The sequence below is a fragment of the Scardinius erythrophthalmus genome (assembly GCF_964197995.2).
Source record: "Scardinius erythrophthalmus genome assembly, chromosome: 25".
Lineage (NCBI taxonomy): Eukaryota > Metazoa > Chordata > Actinopteri > Cypriniformes > Leuciscidae > Scardinius > Scardinius erythrophthalmus.
In genome coordinates this window covers 21299541-21320858 of record NC_138245.1, presented here as the reverse complement: position 1 = coordinate 21320858, position 21318 = coordinate 21299541, and the positions used below count along the sequence as shown (strand labels likewise).

Here is a 21318-nt window from a genome sequence, read left to right as displayed (position 1 = left end):
GGAAAAGGATTAGACTTTATATCATGATCTTTATTATGATTTCCCGCCACCTAACAGACCATCTTGATGTGAAATGTAAACAAAAAACCTAAAAAAACAATGGAAACAGTATATAAAAAAATCTAGCAATACATTTATGATTCTAAAAGCTGCAATGATAGCACAATTTAAAGCCAAAACAGGGTGTCATTCATAAAGATGACAACAAGAGTCTCTTTCGCTGGTGTAAACAAACAAGAGGCGTGTACTATGCAAATAAATATGTATACAAAATCTGATCAGTTCATAAATATACAATATATATTGTTTTTTCAAGTTGCTACATATAGGTATTTTTCGTTATTTATAATTAATTACAGTACAGACATTTATGTCACCAAAAAACACTAAGAGAGACTAGCAATGCACAGCTGTTTGGTCATGAGTTTCAGATACCAGCTTGAGGCACCTCACAAACCAGCAACATGAAGAGTAGTAAATACACGTGAATTCTTCAAGTCTAATTAACAAAGTATTAAATAAAGCATCATCATTTGAAATTTAAACCATCATATGACCTATGTTCTGCCGTTTTAGCGATAATACATAGGCTTAACATTAGTCTACAGTCTTGTTTTTAACTAGTGGACACCAAATTCTTCTGATTTCAAGGGTAATAATCGGTAATGACAGAATTACTATTTCAGGAGCAATCTAAAGAAGAAAAACTAAACCACCAACTCAGGAACTGTAACAAAAGGACTTAAAAACAAGTCTCCAAACTAGTTATATGACATACTGACTGGTTTAGACAATTATACGGTATTTTGCTTCCAAAAAGTGCAAACATAAGACCAGCTTATGCCACTTCTCAACATGAAAACGACAGTAAATGCTCAGATATATCTGTAGAATATCAATTGAAGGGGTTGCCAAGTCGGATGCGACTAATCTTGAAAGTATAAAATATATGCAAACAATTTTCTTTCTCAAAATTGTTGAAACAAAAAAGCAATTAAATAAAAAAAAATATTATATATTATATTATAATAAATGTTAATATATTTCTGACTCTGTAAAGGATTTCATAGGGATGCATCATTTCATTTTGAAATCTTATCATGCAAGTTTTAAGATTTTTATTTTTTACTTGCCTTTACAGGCCTCAAAACTGCCATTTCAGTTCAAGATCACAATATTTTAGGTCAACAGTCCTTTTCGAGTTCTTTGAAATTGTGGAATCGATGACTGTGGACTTAATGGTATAAATCCCTGTATTAGAGCTTTAAAGTTCATTTTAGAGACCAGGCATATGCTTGTTTGCATGTCTAGAACTTCAGAGAATATAAGCTCTCCAGGAGAAAAAGCTCATCACTTCAAGGTCCTCTATATGAAATGCTTTTATCATACTCTTCATAGCTACATATAGATATTTAGATATATAGATATAAACAAACAAGTATGCAACACATTCACTGCTGTTATAGTACATTAAAATGCATGAGTTCATTAAACTTAGAGTATTCTTGTATATAATCAAATGACTGTTAACCTGAAACATATTAGTTACAAAATAGTAATTAAGAATACATATATCTTATAATCTATTTTATTCTCTGAAAATATATAAATATATCTCAGGATGAAGTGGAGATGATTAACTTTACATTTTGAAAACAAATTATAGCTACATTACAATAACATCCCATTAATACACACACAGAGTATGGAGAAAAATAAACAAAATGTATCTTGTAAACACCAGTTTACAATCAAGCGCAGCACTAGATCTATGACAGCCAACACACTGATCTACTATTTCAGTTCTGTGTCGTTTAAAGACGCCTCCTGGTTTGCTGAACAATGTAAGGGATGAATCAATAGGGATGAATGCAGTACAATAATTGTACTTTTAAATAATGGCATAATTTATATAATATTGTGGCAAGCGGAGCGGGGTCGAGAGCCGTGGGAACGGAGCGAGTGCTAATGAGCGTCACCTGCGCGTCACACAGGTCTCCAGTCCCGCGGAGGAGCTCCGGAAGGATAAAAGGAGGAGTGACGACAGTGCAAGATGAGAGAGGACCAGGCCTGGCCTTTAATGTTGGTATTTATTACGTTTATATGCGGCAGTCATCCATGAGGAGCTGCTGCTTTACTTTCGTTTTCTTATTTCTTTATTTTATGATTAAAACTTTGCGTTGAATGCTCGCCGGTTCCCGCCTCCTTCTTCCCTGAACGTGAACTTTGTTACAAATATATATAATTTATATAATAATAAATAATTATTATAATATATATATATATAATGTTCAATATCTCCAACCAAATGCTATTTTGTTCTGCTGTCATTTTTTCTTGGTGTTACAGCATTTATGCTACAAACTAAGGGTGAATTATATCAGTTTTTCTTAAGGAGTACTAGTACTTGAGCACAGTTTTAGACCGGTGCATCCCTATAAGAAGGTGACATTTTGCATTGGATTTTGCAACATGTTGCATTAGAGGCCCTAGGGTGTGTTGGCTGCCAGTCAGACCAGTGTTCCAGGTGAAGGAGGCTCAGAGCCGGACTCTTTTTGAGTGCTCCCCTCTGAGGGGAATGGTTCTGGGTAGAGAGAGAGCTCCACGGACCTGCCATGATGAAGAGAGAAGATCACACTGAAAATGGCAGCATCAGAAAATATCTAACTAGTTAATATACAGCTAAACTATTCAATCAATAATAATAATAACATTTTAATAATATAATACATTTTTTCTTTACAATTGTGATATATATATACATATATATAGTAGTCAGCAAGGATCCATTAAATTATTACAAAGTGACAGTAAAAACTTTTCCATTGTTACAAAAGATTTTTATTTCAAAGAAATGCTGTTCTTTTCTATTCATCAAACAATTTCGTTTCAACAGATATTAAGCAGCTCAACATAAGAAATGTTTCTTGAGCACCAAATCAGCATATTAGAATGATTTCTGAAGGATCATGTGACACTGAAGACTGAAGTAATGGCTGCTGAACAGCATTGCCTTAAAAATAAATGCCTTTTAAATAAAACATTTAAATATATTAAAATAGAAAACCATTATTTTAAATTGTTATAATACTTTATAATATTACTGTTGTTACTGTATTTTTAATCAAATAAATGCAGTCTTGGTGAGCATAAGAAACGTCTTTTAAAAACATTTAAAAGATCTTACCCTAATATATATTACATACAATATATTAGGGTACGATGAAATATAATATAAATTATAAAAAGGGTTATATTTGTATGCATTTATAACACTGCTATAATACTAATTATTATAATTTCATATTTGTAGCATGGTTCCCACACCTTATGATCAATCAAAATGTTCATGACTAGCTATAAAATTGTATTTACTATACTAATTTTCAAGACTATTCCAGTCATTTCCATGATTATTTAAAATTTTCTGATATTTTTCCAAAACCATGGGAGCCCTGATGTGGGGTGAAAGAGAAATGTGAAAAACTCACCTGGCATGCAAGGGATGCCCGTGAAAAGAAGCTGACTGAGGTATTTGACGGTGCACAGAGTACAGTGGGTCGGCTGGGATGGACTGAGACTGGTGCACTAGGTGGTGGTGAGTATGTGAGTGACGCATGGAAAGTCCGTCATGACCTTTGGCCGTAGTGGAATAGCCTAAGGCGTTCCTCAGATACCAGTCCCGGAGTCCCTCCAGAGCCAGTGCCTTGTGCAGACTGCGGGTGGAGTCCTCAGGAGTGGGCAGAGAGAACTGAGGCGGCCTGCGTCCGAACGCTGCAGCAGTGGACAGCTCTGTGTGGTGAGGGAGCAGGTTGGGAATAGAAGAGGTCGTGGATCCAGAGGAAGGATGTGACAGATCATAAGCCGAGAACAACACGGCATCCTGTGGGATGAAGGGTCCGCAGGATTTCGTTCGTGTCACTTTGACCCGACGGGGTTCAGACTCTTGACCCCGCAGTAGCATGGGGCTATAGGAAGGTGGAGCAGCAGCCAGATGTAACTGCGAATGTGAGAAACCGTTATAATGCGGAGGGGTGCCCGTTTGAGGACTGGAGAAATCCGGCCAGATTCGTCCTGTTGACTGGTTCTGAGGAGCCTGGACGGGCCTCTTTTGCTGTTTGCCCCAAATGTAGTCTATCAAAATCTCATTGTAACCAGTGCCACTGCCACCAAGAGAGGAGCGCATTCGACCTTGGTCTTTAAAGCCCATCATCTGACTCTCTGGGCTGCCTTGATATATCTGACGAAGCTTCCCATCCGTGAGGGACTCAGAGCTCTTGTATGGTCCAGCTCGGGGTGGCATGCCGTTGCGGGGAGGGCCGGGCTCAGGGAGACTCGAGCGGTCAAGTAGCGCCTCAGAGCTGTTGCTACGGCGAGCGCGGGAGCTGTAGGGGCAGCTGCGGCGCTCAGATGAGGAGCCCTCCAAAGATGCCAGTGGGACAAACTGAGGAACATCTGGACTGCCACACCACTGCTTTAGCGCAATACCACCAGACATCTCCGGCCTAGCAGAAGGAGAAGATAAGACAGTAAGAAGTCATTAGTGGTAATAATAAGATTTAAAAAGAAAAAAACATCTAAAGCCAGTGAGAAGATGGCAGACTGGGAAAGCAATTCTAAAATATAAAAAATTTCATTTCATACTGAAAAGTTTTAAAAGTAAAAGTTAATTTTAAATTGTTTAATTCCCAATATTTGTGTGTAATATGCTCTAAAGTTTGGGATCAGTAAATTTTTTTTTTAAAGAAATTCATTATTTTACTCAGCAAGGACGCATCAAATTGATCAGATGCAACAGTAAAGACATTTATAATGTTACAAAAGATTTTTATTTCAAATAAGTGCTGTTCTTTTGAACTTTTTATTCAAAGAAAAAAACATGTATCATGGTTTCCACAAAAATATTAAATGTTTTCACTGATAAGAATAAGAAATACTTCTTGAGTAACAAATCAGCTTATGATTTCTGAAGGATCATGTGACGTGACACAGAAGACTGGAGTGATGATGCTGAAAATTCAGCTTTGCATCAGAGGAATAAATTACATTTTAAAATATATGAAACATACATTTGTTATTTTTAATTGTAATAATGGTTCACAATAATATTGTTTTTACTGTATTTTTGTAAATGCAGCATTGGTAAGCATACGTTTTCAAGTTTCAAAAACATAAAAAAAATTGACCCCTATCTATTGAATGGTAGCGTTTGTCTATGCTTATAAGAGTATTTTATTTTTAGCTTTGCAACAAGCTAATATCAAACTATGGAAGCTTGTTTCCGCCACAGAATAAAACATTTTAAGAGATAATTGCGACTTTTTATCTCACAACTGCGAGTTTACATCTCGCAATTCTGACTTTATTTCTCAGAATTTCGAGATATAAAGTCAGAATTACGTGAAATAAAGTCGCAATTGAGTGTTATAAAGTCAGAATTGCGAGATATAAACTATTCCGAGGTAAAAATTAAATAAAATAAAAGTCCGTCTTTTTTCCCCCCTTAGAATTGGACTTTATATCTCACAATTGCGAGTTTATATCTCACAATTCTGAGAAAATATGTCAGAATTGCGAGATATAAAGTCGCAATTGCGAGAAAAAAAGTCAGAATTCTGACTTTATAAGACGCAATTGCGACTTTATTTCACGCAATTCTGACTTTATAACACGCAATTGTGACTTTATTTCACGCAATTCTGACTTTATTTCCAGCAATTCTGACTTTATAACACGCAATTGCGACTTTATTTCAAGCAATTGCGACTTTATTTCACGCAATTCTGACTTTATATCTCGCAATTCTGAGAAATAAAGTCAGGATTGCGAGATGTAAACTCGCAATTGTGAGATAAAAAGTCGCAATTATCATTTAATTTTTTTTATTTTGTGGTGGAAACAAGCTTCCATAATATCAGAATCATTCTTGCAGATTGTGCAATTTCTGTGTTGCTGGCCATTCAAATGCCAGTTTGGGTGTTGCCTTAGAAGGCAGATGCCTATAGGCAGTAGGCAACTCATTAGGTTTTGGAACAGAGCCAAAGTGTAGACACTACAGTGTACAAATAGCAGAAGGAATGGCCAGAAAAGAGTTAGTACCTCACATGGACACTGACTGGTGCAGTGCGGGACAACAGCGGTGTGGCTGGGACACTTCTGCCCTCCACATTGGATGCACTTCTTGGCATAGAGTCACTCGGGCTGGATTAACATTCATAAGTTTTAATTGTAGTGTAAACCTTACCCATTTCAGCTTGTGAAAACATCCCTCCCTCCCCTCCGCTCACCTCACAGAGCTTGAGGCTGAGTTGCGGCGAGTCCTCATCTCGTAGTAGATCTCCACAGGCGACAGCTTCCTACAGAGCCTACTGTCAGGACTGCCTGGGGCCAGCCGGGGGTGAGACAAGGAGCGATGCTCAGGTGCCACACTGGGAGAAGAATCCTCTGTAAACCAGTTGACAGAGTTGTACAATATCACAGTTACAGCCTGCCAAACACAGGCCAGTGTGGTAAAATGAATCAGAGTATTGAGATGTACATTCATTGTTTTATAATGTTAAGAGGCCTCACCATTGTCATGTGATGTTGAGTCTGACATTGAACTGCTTTCTGACTTCACAGTTTCCTCTGAAAATATTAAAAATGAGAATAATTCCATTAAAATAATTGCACAAAGAACAGATTTATTATTGTCTATATTGTATAAATCATGAGATGAAACTGTTTCTAGACTCAATAGATATAGTCAACAATTGTTTACACTACTGTTTAACAGTTTAGGGTTGGAAAGATTTTTTTGCTTAATGTAATATTGTTTTTTGTTTTATCTTTTATTCATGTGATGGCATTACTCCAATCTTCAGTGTCACATGATCCTTCAGAAATCATTCTAATATGCTGATTTGGTGCTCAAGAAAATTACTATTATCAAAGTTGAAAACAGTTGTGCTGCTGTACAGCATTTATTTGAAATAGAAATTTTTGCAACACTGTAAATATCTTTACTGTTAATTATTTTAATGCATCCTTGTGAATAAAATTAAATTCATAAAAATGTGTCTGATGATACAAGTTTTTTTTAAATATAAATGTTCTGTTGCAGTAATCTATTGGTTAAAAACATATAATCAAGTAATTTACAAATATCAAAGTCTGTCAACATTAGTCCACTGTCCTTTTCAAGTCTTGCATAATGAAGAGAAATTACCACGCATTTCCTGTAGAGCCATTCCCAATGCATTTTGTACCAAATAACCAATGTTAACCAGAATATCATTTGTGCTTGTGTGTGTGTGTGTGTGTGTATTGTTACCCGTGTGACATCCCCGATGAACAGTCCTCTTACTGTGCAATGTGTTTTTATCATAATCGATGCTCCGGCGCAGGGCACCACTGAAGAGAGCCTTCATCTGCCTTCTCTGACCTGGGTCATCCTACATGGAAAACAGATATGGTTATTATTGTATATTGTAAACTGTTCCTTTTATTAGCTTTCAGCAAACAGACTCACCTCTCCTTTTGAGGTGACATGAGGCGCCAGGCCAGCTCGGCGCTGAACAAAGGGAGGTCTTTCCCCATCTCCTAAAGGAAAATCCTGTGGAAGCTTCCCTGTGAGCTCCTGTACAGACATTTAAAATTTAACTTTGTTTCAATCACTTCACTAGGGGAATATTGTGCTGTTAGTTGGCATTCGTTAGAACAGATGGTTCTAATAAGTACGCCTAGTCAAAACACCGTTCAAAATGCTTGCTACGGATGCGAAAAACACCCATTTTTTTGACGGACGAAAGTTTCAGAGGCAGTGTTAAAGCGTGATTGACATAACGTGAGGTCGTATTTATTTTTTAACGGGCGAAAATTTCGGATGCAAATTTCGGACTCAGTGTGCAAGGGCCGTAAATGCAAATCCTAACACCCAAACTTCAAACATCAAATAAGAAAATTCGCTTTTTAAACAGAGAGGGAGAAAAAAAAAGAATAAACCAAATCATGTAGATCTAGAAACTTTGTGAATCAGCTCGATGCACATTTCCTTCACTGTTGAAGTCATCATTTTGTGCTTGTTTCTTTAAGAATACTATTTTAAAGCAACTAACTAAAAGTAAAATACTGTTCCAAAATTGAAAAACCATCTCACCGCCTCCAGAAGACACACTTGCCGCAGCTCTCCAAGACGACTGTTCAAAAGGCTCTGCAGACTCTGTTTTCGCTCCTGCAGCTCTGCGATTCGCTCTGCTTGAAGCTTAGTGTCCTGACAGCCCTTGACATCTGTGAACGAGCACAATGTGCATGAGACAGAAAGCCAAAGTTGTATAAATCCATTCTAAGGGTACAACATTCTTAATTAAATATGCACTTCCCTTCATAATTTTGGGGTCAGTAATAATTGTATTCAGCAAGGATGCATTAAATGAATCAAAAGTGATAGTAAAGACATTAATAATGTTAAAAAGGGTGTATGTGTGTATTATTAAATCATACAAGAATTAAAAGTAATAGGTTTAAATGGTACAAATAAGCTCCCAATCTCAACCAACACAAAAATATAATATATATATATATTGTGCATCCCTGCTTTCCATAAGGAATTCTCAACAAGTAATTATTTAAGTAGGCTCACCTGGAGCGCCTAAGCCCATGGCAGTGATCAGGTGACCTTTGACCTCCATTTAATGTATTTCAGGAAGTCTTGTGAATTTCGCTCCCAATTAACCCTCAGCTCCTGTGGACAAAGAAGAATGTATATCTAATGAACGTGTCTAAATTAAGATACCAATGAGCTGAGACTGATCTGAGAAGAACCTCCCATCACCTTATAGTTTGAGTCATGTGAGGCATGTCATTCAGTGTTCAGGGCCACAATTCTGCAGTATCCCAGTAGACTGCGGAGGGAGCCACAGTGCGACTTCTCGATTTACTGCTGAGCCCTTAGTGTGGAAGAAAAAAAGTATAATTGTTATACAGTGATAACTTCTATATGTTCCTAAGATCAATCTATTTTGACTTCTGGCTGTAACTCAGTCCTCTAAATGATGGCTTATGGGAGGTTAATGGCTTTTTCTGCCTTAAAATGCAATTTAAAGACACCAGAACACATTAATTTAGAGAGGCAAATAGTGCTATCAAAATAAATGAAAAAAGATGGTGATCGTTTTTATACTTGAATCGTGGCTGTGCCAGTAAATCATTCATTTAAAAATTACCTCTCCTCTTACTTTCTGGAAGTTATGTCATCAGAGGGTAACATGACCGAGTGTGTGAAAGTGAAAGCTTATATAAGATCATTGTGGAAACCCAGATTATCCAACAATTTTACAACAACATTCAAATCTGGGGTTGCAGAAACTTGAGTCTCACAACCAAATAGCTCAGATTCGAACAAATGAGTAACAATTAATGCAACATAATAAATAACAACAAATGTCAACAATTTCACCAATATTGTGCAGGCTATGCTAAAATTAATTTTCACAAAATCTGAGCTCACTAATGAAAATCTTTCAAAAAACTGAAATAATTCTTATTTTTATGCCATAAAAAAACACTGAAATTTTATCTCCAGATTTATTTATTTTTATATACTTTGACTACAGTAGTGGGCAAAAGTGATGTCCGGAGGAGATATTTGTTTTTCGTGAGCCTACAAGTTCGAATAAGTCATCAAAATATGAGGAAAATATTTTAAAGGGGTGGTATAATACCCTCTTTTTACAATATGTAAAATAAGTCTCTCTTGTCCCAAGAGTGTGTATGTGAAGTTTTAGGTCAACATTTTTTTTACAGCATGTTTAAATTGTCCCTTTTTGAGGGTCAGTTCACTAGTTCACACTTACAAATAAGTTAGATAGAATAAATGCGTATTTGGCGTGCTGTCCGAGGAGAGGGCTCCGGGCTCGGTATTCGGCCCGAACCCAGAGTACTCCCCCCGTATTCCTGGCTGTAAAGATTAAGCCAAGAGTGAGGAGTCGGGGTGGTGGAGGGATGCTGAAAAAACTGTCAAGGAATATTAGGTGAGTTGACAGTGTGGATATATATATACTTCTTGTCATGCTGATTAGGGTAGACGTAATTGTTTGATGACGAGTAGATTGGATTGCTTATTTGAACGTGCTCCTCCCGAACTTTGTTTATAAAACATCATTAAAAACACGCCGTTTCGTGTGTGTCCCTTTAAATGCAAATGAGCTGCTGCTACCGGCACAGAGGGCGGAGCTTCAAGAGCTTGTGTGTCAAGTCAAGTCACCTTTATTTCTACAGCGCTTTTTACATTACAGATTGTATCAAAGCAGCTTCACAGTGATAACATGAAAATAATACAACAAAGTTTGTTTCTAGAAGAAAATTGCATCATCGTCCACCTTAAGTAAGGCAGATCAATAATACTGTTGAATATTAAATGTCCCCAACTAAGCAAGCCAAAAGCCAAGGCAAGAGTGGCAAGAAACCAAAACTCCATCAGGTGACAGAATGGAGAAACAAAACCTTGGGAGAACCCAGGCTCAGTCGGGGGCCAGTTCTCCTCTGGCCAACAAACGAACAGTGTATGATTATGATCCAGGCAGCATTACAGGTCAGAAGTCAGATTGGATCAGAACATTCAGAATATTTATCCAGTTCCATCTGGTTGGAAGTCGGAGTCATCACGCCGGTATGGAGCTGTGGAGATGCCGGTATGTGTGTGTGACAAACACCCGTCGTAACTGCAGCCGTAAATGCATTTTCTGAATGGTTTATCTCACCTGCAAACACTTTTTTAGGAATTGCTAATACACCAGATATTGTTAACATCTCTCAGAATGGCAAAACAGGTACACTATTTGAGGCGTCATGTGCAATTGACTTGTTTATGGAGGACTCTTACTGCTCTAAGATTCTAAAATATCAGTCATTGATATCGACCATTGAGAACCTTGGGTACAAATGCCATTTTATTGTGCTAGTGTTTGGTAGTCTAGGTCATGTTCACAGCCTGGCGATCCGTGGACTTTGCATTGGGGGGATTTCTAAAACAGGGGCCAAACAGTTGGCAAAGTACTGTTCAATCTCAGCAACTATAGGAAGCATGTTTATATGGAAAAGGCGATGTTTCCTTTACCCTTAGAACTGTATAATCCATAACAATGTGCTGATTTGTTTTAATCTGTTGTAATGTGGAATCAAATAAAGTATATAAAGTGTGTGTGTGTGTGTGTGTGTGTGTGTGTGTGTGTGTGTGTGTGTGTGTGTGTGTGTGTGTGTGTGTGTGTGTGTGTGTGTGTGTGTGTGTGTCTTAGCAGCTCCGATTACCTCACAGACAAGCACTAAAATGTCAGAAACTGTTCTGCCTTTTATGTTTAAACTGGAGTCGGACAATGCTGGAGAGACTCAAGAGTGACAAGTAGAATGCAACAGGATGTTTCTGAATGGTTAGTTGATGAATTTATGTTGCTGATGTGGAGTTAACTATCCTCAATTAGTATATTCTGTCAAGATAATCTATAAAATCGCTTGTGTGGGAACTGTTGTAAGATGCCTACAGAGCATACCTGTCAACACTCCCGTTTTCCCCGGGAGTCTCCCATCTCCCATCTCCCACCCCCTCCCGTTTTGTTTTTTCTCCCGTGAAACTCCCTAAATTTGTATGGCCTAAACGTTGTTATATGAATAATCACATCAATATATTATTCCAAGGTTGTCCAGTTGCCAGATCTTGTATGAAACCCATCCTACTCGCGCAATCAACACATCATACAAATTTCAACCCATTTGTGAGCTCAACCTGGCAACCTACAATCCAGTTGTGCCGTCAATATCTGCGCAGGTAATAGAAGACGCGGGAAGTTGAATAAGCGTTACAGAAATGGGAAAAGACTCAGTGGTAAGTAAATATTTAATGTAATTAACGCAGCATCCGTTTTTTTCTGTCATCATTTGGCTGCATGGCGTTACATTATTATATGATGCGCTTTTATTCTTGCTAATGCTTTTAAACCATTCAAGCCATATCTTACTTATTTTATAAAACTTTAAAAGCGGAAAGCCCATCACTCATTCCCGGGAATACATTTGACATCGCAGTCTGACCTTGACGGAAATAAATATCCTACGCCAAAAGTATACCAGAGAAAAAGTCTCAGCTGTGCTCAGATTTGTAAACCGTAGGCTACAGTTGCTTTAGTTTTTCAATCCGTACCCGTTTCGCCCCGTGGCTCAAAAGGGACACAACAAAAATAGGGACACACGAGAAAGCCAAAATAGAAAGCAAAATTTGTTAACAAAATAGAACTATACAGAAAGAAAAAAACTACGTACAAGGTAACAGTGAACAATTTCATAATCCGTGCACGCTTTCGCAATCGTTGTTTTGTAAATCGTTCTTTCGCAATAGCTGTTTGTAATATTCAGTTCCCGTGAAAAATTGTGAAATACTGTTCCAATAAGTGAAGTTACACAACAATATGCTGATTGATTACATAACAATATTTGGATGTAATATTCAGTTCCAGTAAAAATCTGTTCCAGTTAATGGAGTATACACAGGTGATGTGTAATATTCAGTACCAGTAAACTCCACCCGCTGGACCAGTTTCTTAGCCATGTTCAGTTCAGTTTTGCAAACTGTACTCACAGATTTGTGGCCTATAGCCTACCTTATTTTAGAAATCTGTTTTTCTGTATATTGATTGTTGTGTATTGTTAAGATGAATACAACTATCTTAACTGAATTTTTCTATGATTTGTTGACAGGTTTGCTACAGAGTGACATGCTAGTGCATTTGTGTTACGTACTGTATTGTAAAAAGACGGATGCGACAGCTTAAGCAGACTTACAAATGTGCTCGACTACAACAACTCTCCTCTTCTCAACACGGGCGGGGTTTATGTAAATTTTAGGGTTAGTGATGTCACTAACCCGGGAGGAATGTTGTGTAGTCCCTACCAGCCATTTGTTGTAGTCCTTAAAAAACAATTTCTTTAAAAGCAAATATCTCCCTTTGCTTTAAACTTTGAGCATTGTAACTTTTGCAGATGTTGTTTATGCTCAACCAGCAACATTACACACTAACTAAAGTTAAAAAAGTGAAATCATAATCAACCACCCCTTTAAATATGAGGGAAGAACAAAACACTAAACTTGGTTAAGGTTTTTATCTGACAAAAGTATTTGGCAAAAAAAAAAAAGAGGTAAACTACAGCCACAAGTTTTATTTTTAATATGCAAAAATTAACATAATCAATTATTAATATTTAGTTGGTTCTCTCGTTTTTTGCATGTATTCATAATATCTTTGTATGACAGCCTGGCCAAAAATTAAGTCTGCAAAATTTCATAGCATTATCACAAATAAAACATTATTGACACAACTACTCAATACGCTTGCAAATCTTGAACAAATATTTTTTAAATATTGAATTAAAATAACTTGCATACTGACATCCACTTAAAAATGTATTTGAATCCACTATACTTTCACAAACAAGACAAAACATTCCACATGCCAAATGGCACAAAACAGTCTGTTCATGAATCACACTTCGGTTATAAAGCCTGCTGGCAAGACGGACAGAACAAGCAGAATGTGTTTTTGTTTATGAGGAAGTGGCGTGGGTCATGTGGTACGATGGATGGCTGGGAATGCACCCAACAACAAAACAAGACATAAAACTACCATGTGCAGGGTAAACAGACAACAAAGAAGAGCAAGTGCAAGTAGGGATATATGCAAAAAAAAAAGGCAAAAATATGTATAAAAAAAGCTGCTCTCATACTCCACAACAGAACAACTGAACGAATAAGATTCTTCAAAACAATATGAGCACATCTGGCAGACACATGCTAGCAGATATCGCACACCTCGGCTCTTGTAGAGAGCTGGCAGAGAGCATGATGGGAGGGGAGAGTTGAGGATAAATGCTCCGAGATCAAAACCTGACTCAGAGAGAACTATGAGAGATATAAACAAGGGATTTGTGGGAATTTGATGACAAAGCACCCAATGTCCTGGGACAAAATATGTGAAAGAGATAAAGTGTGAGAGAGGGAAAAGCAAGAGAACCGGAGATCCATTACTGTCTCACAAATAACAATTAGACAAAAAAAAAATACTAAAGGAAAATACCAAAATGCAACTACAGTATCAAGCATAGTGATAGAAATCTCTGAAAAATAAAACACTGAGAATTCATATTCATATTTAGTGTTTGTTCCATGTTAGGCTGATCCCATTTCTGCTGTTGTATAAGCATTTACAAGATTTCATATTCATGGGCCTGTGTATATCATGTAATATTAATAAAGTTCAAAGTTGAATTTTGAGGTACAATTTTGGTATAGCGTAGCCGTAGAGTCGCCGCTTGTGTAAAGCCTGGTTAAAGGGTTACATTCTTCAGCCAAAAAATATATAATCTGCTCACCTTGATGTCATTCCAAACCTGGAAAACATTCACAAAAACAGGTGTTTGGGAGAATGGCAGTCTCAGACATTCACTTTCAGCAGCACAGAGGAAAAATGCAATCAAAGTGAATGGTGACTGTAAACTTCTGCCTCTTTTTGTGTTTCATGGGAGAAATAATGTTATACAGGTTTGGAACAACTTATGACAACAATTATTAATAGGAAAAAAAATGTCTATTCGAAATGAATGATCTGTTTCTGTTGACAAGCATCAATAAAACAAAATATAAGAGTGTGTGAATTGACATGTTAATGACAGCTGTGGCAGATGAGACTGTATACACAGCTGTGACACCAATGCATTTGGAGTATCTACATGACATCCAAGTGTCAAACGACCTGAAATGAAGAACTCACAAAATCAACGTATATGATTGAAGCGATGTGAATATTAATGATCCGCTTTACTTGGCTGAGATTTTCATTTTATAGATTGTTATCACATATCACCATCAACTAAACAGCAAACGCAAGTCAAACGAGAGCAAAAAAATAATTCCAATTAACTAACATTTTGTTTGCAATTATTTATCACGTGACACGCTTGAGCTACTGGAGAAACTTTTTGCTTTAATGTGCTTTAAAGACTTACCTTGACCGAATTAAGTCGCTTAGAAGATATCCGAAAAAATGAGAGAAAAGCAGCTGCTTATTTCGTTACATGTCCGATTTAATTGACATGTTTCTCTAGAAAGTTGTCTTTAATGCACGACGTCAAATGTTTATCGCGTTTCTTCTTTGCAGACGTTGCAGCAGCTCAGGCAGCAATTTCTACGAGCCCTAAAGGCAACAAGGACGAAACCATTTCCATGCGCTGACGGGGGTTACACACTCATAAAATGGCAATAAAATATTAAAAATACATGAGTAAATTTTATTATACATTTTAAGTTACATATAAATTGTATCTGGGCCTGTCCAGGCAAATCGGCTGTATATAAAATCGAATTCAAGTCCAAATAAGCTATATAAATGCAGATTATGTCGGCAAGTTCGATGGTTTGGTCTGAAAAGCGGACAGGTGAGACTGTGGCGTCCGTAACAACCATATGGTTTCTAATTTAAACGTCGCAGACAAGAAGTATACTCTCATTGCATTACTCTGCAGAACATAAAAGAAGATATTCTGAAGAACATGGATAGCAAACAATTCATGGACCTCACTGACTTCAATTAGTAGGTTATGAAAAAAACTGGGGCTCAACAACTGTTCGGTTACCGAACTATCCCTTTAAACTATCCCTTTAAAATAGCAAATTGATTTAAAAGAATTGAAAAAATTAAATATTTCTTTCTTTATATATATATATATATATAAAATTGTGTGTCCTTTTTTAAGCGTTACCTCTAGTCACCATGCATTCTCATTGAATTAAAAAAGTGCAATCTTCACAATTTCCTATTTTGTTTTCCACAGCTGAAATTATGTCACATAGGTTTTGAATGACATGAGGGTGAGTATATTGAATTTTAATTTTTAGGTGAACTATTCCTTTATGCAGCAGCATTCCTCTCAGCTTTCTTCTGTGCTTTGGAAGAAAAACTGTGACAATACCACAGGTTTTTTTTTTTTTTTTAAACAGACTTTTTCAAGCTTTAAAACAATCAAGTATTATATTATTTGATTCAGTGCAAAGTCAGTCTGTTTTTAGGTGACATTTTTATTAAAGAGTCAACCAAAGAAAATTTGGAACGTAAAATGAGTTTATGAGCTTTCGAGCACTAAAAATGACACATTGAACACTTGTTTTTAGTTCTCTGCAATGTTGTACACCTCCATCTGCTAACTGCATTTCTTTTTTGGCTAAACTGATGTTTTAGAGAAGTGTACATGTTTTGCTGAATTTATTTTTTTTATTTTTTATTTTTTCTACATTACCTGACATTTAAATTTAGCTTTGGATCTTCTAAGAATCGTACATTCCATGCTGTAAAAATGTATGTGAAATCACTAGCTTCTAAAAAAGTTAACGTTTTTTTTCATGGGATCGGTTAGAATGTCTGACAAATGCTGCAACACTATCATATAAAATGACATGAGCATGATGAAACGAACATGCAGCCTAGAAATTTATGACACACTTTTCCTGCACACGACAGCATGGTGAATTGGAATAGCAGAGGGATCTGACGCTATTTGTGACCATGAGACCTTATTGTAGTAGAAATTGGAGGGGCTGAGATTAGCGCTTGGGGGAGAAGTGCTTTCTCAAAGTAGACAAAGGCAATTCCAAGGACTTGTCATGACCTGTCTCTCATTTGCACTGCCCTGTTTTAGCACACCAATAGGGCTCTGGCACTACAAAGAATCAGAGGATTACTGCTGGGAGATTACGCTCCTTCTCACTCTCAGTCTTTCTTTGGCCATTGCATCACTTCAGAGTTCAAAATACAACAGAGATGCAATGAAGAATGTTTCTGGGTCACAGGCAAAAGTATTTGAGCATCATCTATGGGGCATGCTTTGAGGGTAATCATGCATTTTGTAAGTAAAAAAAAATACATAATTGAGGACACATTTAATTGACATGGAGTGTAGTCTCTAAAACAATTTGATTGTAAATATGAACAAAGTTTACATATAAAATAAGTGTACACAATAAAGTGCCCTTATGCCTTATCGAGTATTAACTTTTATTTAGTGTGTAATATAGCTGTTTGTGAATGTAAAAGGTCTGCAAAGTTTTAAAGATCAATGTGCACGCCAAATAAAGTTATTGCCTCCTTACAGAAAGAATCGATTCTGAACTGCCGAAACGAGTTGTCAGCAATTCCAGTCTCAAATCCATAACATATCTAAGTAGGTTTGCAATAAATTTGCATAATACCAGCCTATGTTCTTCATTGGTTGACCGCAAACAACGTCTACTTAGTACTTAGCCCGCAAACACTAGCTGAGAAGCAACATGTTGTAGCAAAATGACGACATGTCGAGAAGACGCTGTTTTCTGTGCTGTGACTCCATTTTGCATGCACTTCCAAAGGATGAGGACTCACGCTGGATTTGATAGGGTAAAACCGACGCCATTGTTACTGTTTGCGTATACAAGTGCTGAGGAAGCCAAATTCAGATATGGTAATGGCCGTTTTGTTTCAGAAATACGCTGGGCGGTAGACCAATCACAACAGACTGAGCCATCTGACCAATCAGAGCAGAGAAGGGGTTTCGAGAGTCTGAATCCTTTATTGATCGTTTCAGACACTGTGAGAAAAGAGGTGGTGTGCAATGTATATTATAAGAAAATTAAAGTGTTTTTTGACCTTGGATGCATGTAAACCTGTTGTAGGAGACCTCCAACGCAAAATTTAAAATAGCATAATAGGGGCACTTTAAACTTAATGAGCATAAAAGGAAAAACACTGCAGGTGGAGTCTGTTTTATTCCTTAATGATTGTAACCCTATAGCAGTGATTTGTGAACAAAGTTGTCAAAAGTAATATCAAAGACCATTAGTTAAGGGCAAAACTAATAAAAGATGACTGTGCTCAATATAATGAAATACGGCTCCTTCATCTTAGCAAGTGAACAGGAGTGACCCTTCCTCCTTACATCTGATTCTCAAGAACAACCAGCTGCTGTCCTGCCAACCTCTACTCTCTTTCACTTTGATGTCTGCAGATCAGGTTACAGGGGTCAAACAACAATCACTGTGTTCAACCCATAGCTACAGAATCAAGGACCTGCCCTATTAAGCACTTCATATGCTTAGACTTAACAGATAGTCTGCTTATTCAGTCACCCTTCATACTTCTATGAACATTAAACAAGTATATTGAATAGGTGTATATTCTTATTTTCATAGTCAGTCATAAAGTAAGTGACATACAAAAAGCTTTCCTACAACATTTGTGACTTATGACGATGTCACTGGTCCATTAATATGCAAATGTTTGTATTAGAGATCATATGTCCTCTAATTCTTATTTAACTTCATTCTTAAAGGGAAAGTTAACAACAACAAAAAACCTGTATGACTTTTTTCTGCCCTTAAGCTTCAAAACAACGTTGGACCCCATTGACTTTCATTGTAAGGTGAAAGTTTTTACTTTCAAAAACATACTTTTAAAAACATCTTCTTTTGTGTTCCACAGAAGTAAGAATGTCATACAGGTTTGGAACAACATTTTTGGGTCTTTTAAAATAAGTGAAAATATCTCTTGGTGTCTAGAATATTTTGAACAAGCGTGAACTTCAGTGCAGCTTTAGTGAACATGCCAAGTAGGTAAAACTATTATCCTTAGATGAAAAACTGTTTCAATTTGGAGATTGAAACAATGTTCTACAGAACATCAGAGCCTTACAAAACCCAACATGAAGCTAAATCTCTCGTAGAATAGTCGAATGGCGGCTTAAATTTGTGTTATTTCTGCCTGAGTAATTGCTCAACTCCTCTTTCTTGTCCACCCAAAGATGAAATTCTTCCCTCCGTGTTTTCTTTGCTACTGGATAAACAAAGACAAGACAGACAGTCTGCAACAAAGCTGACCACAGCTTGGCAACACTGTGGTAAATCCCTCTGTGAAAACATGTATACATTCACAGCCTAGCCGGGGTGGAGACAGAGTTTTGCCACCTCAGACCCTGTCCTGGGGTCAGACAGCATGGCAGCTGGACAGATAACAGAAAGCCATTTGTTTGGACACTAACACTCACACCCTGCACTGTAATTTGTGGTGATGACTCAAGACTTTAAAGGGATAGTTCACCCAAAACTTAAAACTTATGCCATCATCATTCTGTCATGACTTTGTCTTCTGTGGAACACGAAAGAAGCTATTATGAAAAATGTTTTGTTTTTGTCAATACATAAATGTTTTGATGTGAATGATCCCTTTCAGCATGTAGTTGCTGCCTCTATATATTGTCTCTTCCATCTAACATATTTCAAAACCCTGCAAGCTGCAAGACGGGTTGAAAATATAACAGGCTTAAACGATGTTACCCTGAAATTCCCAGCATGAGTCTTTTGTGCCTGCTTGTCTACACATGGCTACAACATCAAGCCACAGTTGACTCAGTTTGAACTCTTTATTGCTGTTGCACCCTGGAGAGGGAGGAGGTCAAAAAAAAGGAGATCTGCTGAAAATACACTCTTGACAGTGCTAGATGGAGCAAGAAATCTGTGCTTTGCAAAGCAGAGTGACTCAGAGTCTAGACACTTCAAACCACATACACCATCCTCAGCTAGCGGTGAACATAGTGGGACCTGAGAGAGGGAGCTCAACTCAAGAGCTTCAATTATAGAAGCGCAGTTCATTATGTGAATCTCACTTGAATGAATGGGCAAATCTGCTGATCGTCATACAAATTAAGCATTATGATGTGGTCTGGAGGAAAGTAGCATTGTAAAACAAAACCACATTATATAATTGCCACACCTCTACAAGACTTGGCATGAGTGACTTTTGTCTGGCTGCGGGTCAGTGTTGTTATGTTAAAACTAAAATGATTCAAATTTGTTTTTCGGTAGCTGAAATAAAATTAATCTAAATGTTAGATGAAAAACTTCAACGAAAATGAGAAAAATCATTCAAATCAAATCAAAAGTAGTAAATTAATATGTATGCAGACATTATATTTATAAACTTTTATGTTAGATGCGATTAATCGCGATTAATCGCTAAAAATTATTTGAAGTACTAAAATGATTCAAACTAAAACTCAAGTAAAAATAAATGTAAGTTTAATAGAAATACTTAAAATACTAAAATGAAAAATGAAATATATAAAAATAGAAGTTAATTAAAAATATTAATAAATAAAATAAAATAAAATAAAACTCACTGATGCTGGAATTCTTACATTAAAAAAAATGTTGTGGTGGCATCACGGTACAGCGATGATATTAGTTTTTGATATATACTAAATTAATTCTGTAGATGCTATTGATGATATTTACATGGTAGTTTTTATACCATAGCCATGGTAGATGTAAAAGAACAAAAAATCTAATAGAGCTGCTTCCTTTGTCACTTGTGGGGGAAATTGGAAGCTCAATCACTCCTTTGGTAGATTTGTAGCCTCACGAAAATTTTTAATTTAAGATAAGACTTTCGAACGACTCGGTGTTTGTAATGAATCGATTGAATGACTCACTCAAGACACACAAAATGAATTCATAGTAGGCCTAGCTAGCATACTAGTACACTTTAGTTTATATCCTTATGCCATAGTAAGACTAGTATGCTATTCCGAATTGAGACTTCTGGCGATGTAAAGGGTCACTGAACAAATCTTTTTACTGTAACTGATTCAAAAGATTCGAATCATTTATAATGAATCAAACTGAGACACACGCATGGATAAATAGTATCGCAATATTGATCATTGTGGCTTACCCGAAATAACACATACATTGACACATTTACGACACATTTACTGTTAATCAATCCAAGACAACAACAGGCGTGTGACTGTTTTGCAGCATTAATCCATCGCATAGCAACATGCCACGGAAAATCCCATTTAAAGCCACGCGCGACGCTTTCATCAGCAGAACTACATGCTGGATGAATGAGACGATAAGAGAATGTTTGAACGCTGGTTTTCAGTGACAAGACGTTTTAATACAAACATTTAGCACCAAAAAGGTCCTAGAAATCTGGCACGACAGGAGGCAGATTTCTCCTCATGCGTCCCTGCATTTAGGGAGCCTACGTTGACTGAAATCTCAAAACCATATATAAATCAAGTGATTAATGCTTCAAATATTACTCCCATACATGCTGTCTGTTTGAGAAAAGGCGACGTTTCATAGAAGATATCGTAAGAAAAGACCATGCACACGGACCTGCGATGCCAATTAATATTCTTCTGCGGCTCTCCTCTGTCACATCTTGCAGATCACATCCTCCCCTTTATGAAAAACATAATGGGTCCCTG

At 36.9% G+C, this 21318-nt stretch overlaps 1 protein-coding gene across 3 annotated transcripts; it reads right to left on the bottom strand.

Moving 5' to 3' along the window:
* Positions 1-109: 109 nt before the first annotated feature.
* ccdc120b (coiled-coil domain containing 120b) lies at positions 110-21304 on the bottom strand. 3 transcript variants are annotated; one of them, XM_081357256.1, is made up of 11 exons: positions 21227-21304; positions 8813-8927; positions 8621-8722; positions 8138-8268; positions 7511-7618; positions 7313-7433; positions 6571-6627; positions 6288-6444; positions 6100-6201; positions 3492-4505; positions 110-2610 (listed from the first exon to the last, which is right to left on the bottom strand). In XM_081357256.1, exons 3-11 carry the CDS (start codon positions 8667-8669, stop codon positions 2511-2513), a joined length of 1839 nt encoding a protein of 612 aa, XP_081213382.1. In that variant the 5' UTR covers positions 8670-8722; positions 8813-8927; positions 21227-21304; the 3' UTR covers positions 110-2510. The 3 variants fall into 3 exon arrangements, with proteins under 3 accessions (XP_081213382.1, XP_081213381.1, XP_081213383.1); XM_081357255.1 differs by lacking the exon at positions 21227-21304 and adding an exon at positions 15028-15168; XM_081357257.1 differs by lacking the exon at positions 21227-21304 and adding an exon at positions 15028-15168 and having other exon boundaries at positions 7346-7433.
* Between the last annotated feature and the right edge of the window lie 14 nt (positions 21305-21318).

Coding starts and splice junctions, on each gene's coding strand:
- ccdc120b (XM_081357256.1), bottom strand. CDS start 8,669: ATGGAGGTCAAAGGTCACCTGATCACTGCCATGGGCTTAGGCGCTCCA. Junction 7,619..8,137: donor AAGTGTGTCTTCTGGAGGCG/GTGAGATGGTTT, acceptor ATGTCTGTACAG/GAGCTCACAGGGAAGCTTCC. Junction 4,506..6,099: donor CCAGTCAGTGTCCATGTGAG/GTACTAACTCTT, acceptor TCCTTCTGCTAG/GCCGGAGATGTCTGGTGGTA.